General features: G+C 33.1%; 4 protein-coding genes across 10 annotated transcripts; 2 read left to right on the top strand and 2 right to left on the bottom strand.

Annotated features, from left to right (window-relative positions):
- The first annotated feature begins 548 nt into the window (after positions 1-548).
- On the top strand, positions 549-2,915 carry P23 (cytosolic prostaglandin E synthase). Its single transcript, XM_078194535.1, has 3 exons — positions 549-659; positions 1,741-2,119; positions 2,200-2,915. Exons 1-3 carry the CDS (start codon positions 643-645, stop codon positions 2,341-2,343), a joined length of 540 nt encoding a protein of 179 aa, XP_078050661.1. The 5' UTR covers positions 549-642; the 3' UTR covers positions 2,344-2,915.
- Positions 2,475-5,664, bottom strand: LOC144477079 (INO80 complex subunit C-like). 5 transcript variants are annotated; one of them, XM_078194524.1, is made up of 5 exons: positions 5,263-5,421; positions 4,134-4,747; positions 3,875-4,056; positions 3,609-3,782; positions 3,405-3,543 (listed from the first exon to the last, which is right to left on the bottom strand). In XM_078194524.1, exons 1-4 carry the CDS (start codon positions 5,288-5,290, stop codon positions 3,635-3,637), a joined length of 972 nt encoding a protein of 323 aa, XP_078050650.1. In that variant the 5' UTR covers positions 5,291-5,421; the 3' UTR covers positions 3,405-3,543; positions 3,609-3,634. The 5 variants fall into 5 exon arrangements, with proteins under 5 accessions (XP_078050652.1, XP_078050651.1, XP_078050653.1 ...); XM_078194526.1 differs by lacking the exons at positions 3,609-3,782; positions 3,875-4,056; positions 4,134-4,747; positions 5,263-5,421 and adding exons at positions 2,475-3,111; positions 3,205-3,278; positions 5,432-5,664 and having other exon boundaries at positions 3,353-3,543; XM_078194525.1 differs by lacking the exons at positions 3,609-3,782; positions 3,875-4,056; positions 4,134-4,747; positions 5,263-5,421 and adding exons at positions 2,475-3,111; positions 3,205-3,278; positions 5,453-5,643 and having other exon boundaries at positions 3,353-3,543.
- Positions 5,665-6,084: 420 nt separating this feature from the next.
- Positions 6,085-7,448, top strand: Tpi (triose phosphate isomerase). 3 transcript variants are annotated; one of them, XM_078194531.1, is made up of 4 exons: positions 6,085-6,181; positions 6,265-6,390; positions 6,557-6,810; positions 6,890-7,448. In XM_078194531.1, the coding sequence occupies exons 2-4, from the start codon at positions 6,282-6,284 to the stop codon at positions 7,268-7,270; spliced, it is 744 nt and encodes a 247-aa protein (XP_078050657.1). In that variant the 5' UTR covers positions 6,085-6,181; positions 6,265-6,281; the 3' UTR covers positions 7,271-7,448. The 3 variants fall into 3 exon arrangements, with proteins under 3 accessions (XP_078050657.1, XP_078050658.1, XP_078050655.1); XM_078194532.1 differs by having other exon boundaries at positions 6,107-6,181; positions 6,261-6,390; XM_078194529.1 differs by having other exon boundaries at positions 6,115-6,390.
- Mrpl20 (mitochondrial ribosomal protein L20) lies at positions 7,389-8,176 on the bottom strand. Its single transcript, XM_078194536.1, has 3 exons — positions 7,957-8,176; positions 7,757-7,867; positions 7,389-7,696 (listed from the first exon to the last, which is right to left on the bottom strand). The coding sequence occupies exons 1-3, from the start codon at positions 8,041-8,043 to the stop codon at positions 7,454-7,456; spliced, it is 441 nt and encodes a 146-aa protein (XP_078050662.1). The 5' UTR covers positions 8,044-8,176; the 3' UTR covers positions 7,389-7,453.
- Positions 8,177-8,241: the final 65 nt, after the last annotated feature.

The raw sequence follows: 8,241 nt of genomic DNA, 5'->3' as shown, positions 1-8,241 counted from the left end.
TAATTTTCCACGATTATAGCAAGTTACCGATTTTCCAGTTGTTACGAATCACAAGTCTCTCTAGGAAAAACTTCTACCTAACTACAAGAGTTAGCTTTAAGTTTCATTAAACGTAAACTTCTTCTTTTCTACTATGCCTCTGTTTCTTTCCCCTTCCACTACCCAATCCTTCCAAAATTGTGATTGCTAACGTTTTTTAATCTTATTTACAACTGACTTTAATGATCACTCGATTTAATTATCTTGTTCAACTATTTTCTCTTCCACCGTATCCTCTTATTCTATCGCTTCTCTTTTTATAAATAGTTGCTTGAAATATAACCGAATCTTTCCTTCTATTCAATATTGCACAATCTATACGTATGTTGATTGTACGATATATGTACGTACATCATGTATGAAATTCGCAATTTGGGTTTGAAATGAAATACTCGCCACATCGTTCGGTCAAAAATGCGCGGGAACCGAACTTTTGAATGTTCGATTCCGGAAACAAACGAGGTCGATATCGTCGAAAACAACCAATCGCCATCTTGTTTGATCGAAAATTGAATCTCGAAACACTATCGAATCAGAGGTCTACGGCGCGATACGTGAGTGCCCTGTGTTTGTTTGCTTCTCGCGGAACGAAGCTCTGGAAATATGACTCAAGAAGGCCAGTAAGTATAATGGAATTTATATGAAAACTCCCTCGGATCTACTCTATGAATTCTAAATCGTATTCCTTTCCCATTCGGATGCAAAAATCGTTGGTTATTCGTCGGAATGGCTGAAATGCCGCCCCGTGGCTTTCGAAACACCGCCATGTTGTAAAATGACTTTATTGATTCTCGAAATTTCTGGAAAAGAATTTCGATCAACTTTTTTGTGTCTGGCTTTCTCGCCAATTTCCTACCTCTCTTTCGTTTCATCTCCGATGAATTTAATTCTTTCGAAATATTAAACTTCCCCACACGTTCTAGTTCAAACGAAATATCGGACGATCAACATCCTGATTGTACATGGCTTTTAATAAGTTGCGTTTCGTACCAATTATTTATCAATATTTAAAACAAAAATATTATACGTTCAAATTCTACGTTCCTCCTCGTAATGTTTTCAGCAAGGAGCAATTATTTCTATTCTGTTTCATTAACAAGCAACGGCACTGTATCGTTTTATCTGCAATGACTAGCGGTTTTTGTCGGAAACCGTACAACTTTATTTCCAACCTTTACGCTTTTCCACGTTTCGCGTTCACCGCGTTATTTTCAAGATACGCCTTTTCCCATTGAAACTCGATTGTCCTGTTAAAAATTTGTTATTCCACTTATTAAGTTATGTAAGACGATCATTCGAAATCATTCAAATATGATTATATGATATAGAAAATTTTGATATCCGAGATTACCTACCACGTTACTCCGAACATCTCCTGAGACATGTAATGGAGCACATGTTTCTTCTGCGAAGAAATAACGACTTATCCGTGTAATGTACAATTAGTTTTCCCATTAATTATTCTTCGTTAAATGCATACATTCGATGAACAAATTCTATGTTTGTAACATTACCACTCGTAGATGCTAATAAAATTATTTATATTCAAGTGTTTTGCGATACGCAATACGGACATTAACTTTATCCACAGAGCACAATCGGAGCAAATAAAAAAATTTCCATTATTTTTCTTGCTGTAATATGTGTTTTCGCTTCTTCGTTCCAGCCTCTGTAATCCGTACATTATTTCATTAATTTTAGATTACCTCCGCCACCTGTTATGTGGGCTCAGAGGAGAGATACTTTATACGTTACCATCTGCTTAGAAGATTGTAAGGATCGTGTTATTGAAGTTGAACCAGAAAAAATATATTTTAAAGGAATCGGCGGAACAGAACAAAAAATGCATGAAGTTACGATCAATCTATATAATGAAATTGTTCCAAGTAAAACAATTAAATACTTAAAAGGAAGGACTTTCGAATTAGTTCTTTCTAAAAAGGATGAGGGACCGTATTGGCCAAGATTAACAAAGGAAAAAACAAAAGCTCATTGGCTGAAGAGCGATTTCAACAAATGGAAGGATGAAGATGAAAGCGGGGACGAATTTTTCTCGGGCGAAAATGATAATTTAGAAGACGTAAGGAAAAAAATTATCCTTTTCTGTACTTAGGTGTTGTTATTATTATTATTATTTATTATTCTCTCGTTTTCTTACAGATAATGAGACAAATGGGAGGTTTGGGTGGTTCTGGTGGTTCAGGGTCATCCCATAAGCCATCTTGCAGAAAATTTGAGGACATGGGAGACGAAGACAATGAAATTGATAGCGATGATAGCGATTTACCTGACTTAATCGAGTGAAAAATTTTTATGCTACTTTAAAATAATCTACATTCAAAAAACGTTAAAAATAAAAAGGGGCGACCTAAGAATAGTGCACCACCAGGCGATATTTCAGTAGGCCATGCTATTTGTATTTTCAATTGTAAATAAGTTTTGCAATCTCGCTGTGACAGCCCGTGATGCAGTAGCAAAGGTATCGATAAAGGTGTGCAATGAACTGTAAACAGAAAAAGAATACAACGGTCGATTGAATGAACAGTAACATACTTTTGAAAGATTCTCTTCTGACATTTTAGTCTATAGTTCATACGTTAAGTTGCAGTGGACAAGCTTTTTTAATAATGATTACTTATATAAAAGATGAGGAAGATAAAATAATGAAAACGTTCTAAATTATTCGTGCAGTTATTTATTTCAGGAAATCCCGTTGAAAGGAGAGTAGATTGTGCACGAACCGATTTATACAATTAATTGTGAACAAATTATGATGTTTCTGTTTATATGTACTGTACAACATAAACAATTCGCAGAATTATAGATTGTGTTTGTTCATTTAAAGTATCTGTAATAAATATACAATTGTAAAACTATTGCTTCTATTTTCATGTGCCAGGTATTTAAGTCGAAACAGAAGGGATCCATCAACTTTATAAATTAGCCAACTATACTAGAAGCGCCGCGTAATGCCAAGTATCCAGCAGTTATATCCATTGGTAAACTTCGAACTGTTGCAAACTCTTCGGCGGTCGCATAATATAACTTTGTTTGTGGATCCGTATATCGTGCCTGCATGAAATTAATATATATATATATATATATACTGTATGTTTTTTTAACAATTAAACCAGTTTTGTAATAGTACAAGCAGATTTACTAAACATGTACCGGTAGTCCAGAAATATCCGAGTATTTCTTTGCTGGTTTGAAGCTTGGAGGTGCATTAATAGAACTATCTAAAAGTTTTGAAACACAATAATAAAAAGCTCTACTTTATAACGTTAGTAATTTGTTGAAAAATGATCCATACAATGTACTATTTCTATGGGCCACGGTAATGCACGTTCCTGAGCCAAGACCTGCTTCAATGAACGCCAGGTTCTTTTCTTTCCAGTGATGCTAGTCGGCCGGAATTTTTGCTGAAATACTGGATTTTTGAAAATTGGCTGTGACTTCTTATTAAACTCCACTACTTCTTCGCTCACCATTTTCTCATTTTATCTATGAAATACATCAATAAATAGTATTGTTCAAATATCTTTATTATGTAGCAACATTACATTTACATTAAAATATACTGCAACAATTTCTCTTAAGGGCCATGCAAAACTAATATTTGGTGTATATCGCATCCTAGTATACCACAGATTGTCCGCATCATCATTGTATTCGAGTGTTGGATTAAAACTTTAGCCCAATGATTTAAAATAATCAAAGCGGTAAAATAGTTCTGCGAATCTCTATTAACGAAATAATAACATTTCATCTCGTTGATCCTATAATATAGTCCTTAAAAATATGTGCGCAGAGCTACTCTTTTAAAATCAAATACCTTTGATATTCAAAATGATAATTATATCCTTGTGATAGATACTTTTTGATAACAAATGTTAAATCATCTTCAACTAAAACAAAAACTTTGTCACTTGGCTCGATCAAACATAAAATTGCATGGTGACAGAGAATTTGATTATATATCATCCGATTGCTTGTGTCGACATCGTAATCTTTATTCTGTATAATAAATGTTCGAGCAAATCAAATAAAAATAAAAGTTCTCTAAATAAATACAATCAATAATATTATATAACCTTTGCAATATAAAGAGAAACATGTAGTTTCCTCCTAAGAAATTCTGTATCTTTTGCATGGAACCATAAGATTTTTCTTGCCGTCTCTATTTCCTCTTTTGTAACATCTATCAGATTTTCTAACCAATTATTTTTAATCAAAGTTTTCCGATTACCATACTTGGGTACAAAGCTATAGATACTTTTGTAACTATCAAAACGAGTAGATTCATTACAGAATTTATTATTATTTTCAATCACCGCCTTAGCAGATTTGCTTTTTGTATTCGTTTTTCGATGAATGTTCTTATCTCTTTCTAATCTAGGTAATACTTCTGTTTTTGATTCGCGCAATTTATGTCTTACAGTTGCTCTCACTTTTTCCTTACAAGATATATTTTTATTTGATACTTTCAGCTCCATTTTTTTAATATTTTCAATGTTTCTTTTCTTGGCCTTCGTCTTCTGCAGTATTCTTGTATTGATATTATTTAAGTGTGAAGTTAATATCTGTTTATTGCTCAAAGAATTCAATTTGTCAAAGAAACCAGCATTTTCTTTTATGAAGTTTTGTATGCTTCTTTCATTAGAGAAATCTAAATTTTGTTGTACATCAATCTTTCTGATCTTTTCAACTGTAAATAATGATCGGCGTTTAATTCTATACGCATTATCAACATACTTAATAAACGTGATTTTCGGATGATTTTTACAAACAGGAAATTCAATTTTCAAACTTAAATTTTGAACAAACGTGTGTACAAAATTGTCCATATTTAGCATTGATAAGTGTATCATGGTTTATCAAATCAATGCTTTACAGTTGTAGTTTTATAATGTGAAATGAATATTAACACATGTAAACGTACTAAAGCTTCTGTATAAAAAAATATATATTAAAGATATTAACTTTGTTATGAAATAACTGACAACTTTGATGTCATAAAAAACCATTCTATAGTTTTTCGAAGCAACTTCATAATGATACATTACTTCAAATATATTGTCATTAAAAAGTCAACTGTACGGTTCCTTAGCGGTAATCTTTTCAAGATACGCCACATGGATACTTTAAACGAGAAATTTCTTACTCGATGTAAGTAAATTGCATGTTTTACTTATGAATAATCAAAAACACAAACTGGCTTACCGGAAAACGTCAAATGTATCAAAGACATATTCCTTAACCTATAGAATAAAATTTATCCTGAAACCTTACTAAAAAAATAATTAAGACTTTGTTCGCAAACATTTGACTTTATATGTAAAAATCTCCCTGTTCTATATTATTTTAAAATAAAATAACAGAAAATGCTTACACAATTTTCCTTTAGACTCACCATCGATAAACAGATGAAAATATTACTTCGACTCGACCAATGATTAAATAAGCACAAATACGATACTTTATTGATTACATTTGTAGTTACGGTTACAGTATAATGGACTTATCTGGACTTCTACAAGTTTTTCTTCCTCTCTAAGCAAACACACTCGTATCCCCATTATTTTACTGGGCATCCAATCCGCAATGTTATCCTATCATTCTTGCCTTATCATCGATATGACATTAACCAATGAGAGCAAACTAATTTTTGCTCGTGTTCTTGCTAATGGAGCGAACCGCGGCTAAGGAAATTTGTAGAAATCATGTGCACACATATCACTATGAACTACCAAGGAATTCGATCATGCCATAGCCATGGACATGTATCAGGTTCATGGTTACCATATACAGTTCGATTGAACTATAAGGCTCTTTCATTGGTTCATTTTTGCGCGAGATTGGCGTTTAATTTAAATCGTGTTTAATATCAATAACATGTCGGAGAACCTTTATTTTATTAAATTTTTAAAATTTATCAGTTGTAAATATTTATATACATATGTATGTACATACCCCTTTACAGCCATTTGTGACTAAAATGCTATGCAATGCATGTACACGTGTATGTGCATACATACGTTGTATAACGTACAATAGGAAATTCAGAGTGGGGGTTTGTTGAAACGAGATTGGGGCTAGACGTGACGTGACGCGACCAAATTCACCTTCTGTACTCTTGAAGGTCAGTCGAATATTTTTTGAAATTTGTTCAAGGCTCGATAACAAATTGCAATCGTGATTTAATTGACAATTCGTGCAAGTTAGTAGACAGAACAGCAGCCATGGGACGTAAATTTTTTGTCGGTGGTAATTGGAAAATGAATGGAACCAAAAGTGAAATAGATGGTATCGTCGCGTTTTTAAAAGCTGGTCCTCTCGATCCAAACGTTGGTACGTTTATTACATGTGTTAGAACAATTTATAATTCATCTCTCTCGCGTAAGATTGAAGAAGATCACGTAACTCGCGATTCCTCTAATATATCTAATATGTAATCAAAACTTGAAAATATTCAAGTAATATTTTTATAACGCTAATAATAGTATTATTATAACAGAGGTTGTTGTTGGAGTACCGTCAATATATTTGACATACGTAAAAAATATCTTACCCGATAATGTTGCTGTCAGTGCTCAAAATACATACAAGGTAGCGAAAGGAGCATTTACTGGAGAAATCAGTCCTGCTATGCTAGTGGACAATGGAATTCGTTGGGTAATACTTGGTCATTCTGAACGAAGAAATGTCTTTGGTGAAAATGATGAATTAATAGCAGAGAAAGTAGCTCACGCTTTAGATGCAGGGTTAAAGGTAATTAAAATTTCTGTATCAAACAATATTATTTCTTCTGTACAACTTTTCAGTTAATAGGAATACTTTTGATGTATAGGTAATTGCCTGTATTGGAGAAAAATTAGAGGAGCGTGAGGCTGGTAAAACTGAAGAAGTAGTCTTTAGGCAAACCAAAGCTATCGCTGATAAAATCAAATCTTGGGATAATGTAGTTGTTGCCTATGAACCAGTATGGGCAATTGGAACTGGAAAAACGGCCACTCCTCAACAAGCTCAAGAAGTACATGATAAACTGAGACAATGGTTTTCTACCAATTTGAATCCAACAGTTGCAGAGACTGTTCAAATTATTTACGGAGGATCAGTGACGGCCGACAATGCAAAAGATCTAGCAAAAGAAAAAGACATTGATGGATTTTTAGTTGGAGGGGCATCCTTGAAACCAGATTTTGTAAAAATTGTCAACGCCAAACAGTAAGATTGATATTCTCAAGTATAAAGGTATTATTTAAACCAAAAGGATTTTCATTGCAATAAAATGAATTGCAGATAATAATATTTTATTCTGTTCTTTCTTCAAAAGAGTTTCCAGAATATACGTTTCATGTAAATATTTAATTTTATTCACAGCATAATAAATGTTACAATTAAACGTGTTTACTTAATTGTCTGCTAATCCCTTGGTCAAAATTCTTTCAGGCATAGAAATCTTTGTACTACCTCCTATATTTACTTTTGCACGAGCAACATCTGATAAACTTTTAAACGTTCGTGGTTCCCATACCGCTAGAGTTGCTAAAGATTTGCGATCAAGTAAAATGTTACACCTGGTCAATCCTTCCATTAATGTTCTCAAATTAATACCATGTTCGTTGCTAGCAGCTTCTATTCTAGTTTCCCAGAGCTGTAAATAATTATTCCATCTATCGTAAAATGTTCGAAAGAAGAAGAGCGTACCTGTTACCTTTTTCATATCTTCCTTTTTAAGTTGTCTTCCCATTGTTGATTTTAACAAAGCCCTGTGTACATTTCTAATAGCTATGCTGTAACAGTTTCTTCTTCTACCGATGTAGTGCTAAATAATTAAATGGTTCAATTTTAATCAAAACAAAAAAAATCTATTTTGTTTCATATTACAAGAGAAAATGCTAATTACACACTTACAGCAGCTAGTTTAAATATTTGTCGTTTTCGCCAAAATTCATCTGGGCCTGGACATCTTGGAAATAATCGAGCAGTTAAAAATACCATTTTCTTGGATATGTACAGACAATTAAATTTACAAAATATTTCTGTTTCTGAAATGATTCCTGTTCACGCCGAAATCAGTTTCAAGTTTTAGGTTATACGAAATGATACACAGTACACGGGGGGGATTTATAATGGATCCTGCCTCAGCAGTGAATCACCAACCAATCAAAGCAAAGAAAATTTCTATGCGCTTTCGCT

Source organism: Augochlora pura, chromosome 11, assembly GCF_028453695.1.
Source record: "Augochlora pura isolate Apur16 chromosome 11, APUR_v2.2.1, whole genome shotgun sequence".
Taxonomy (NCBI): Eukaryota; Metazoa; Arthropoda; class Insecta; order Hymenoptera; family Halictidae; genus Augochlora; species Augochlora pura.
This window is presented reverse-complemented; position numbering and strand designations above follow the sequence as displayed.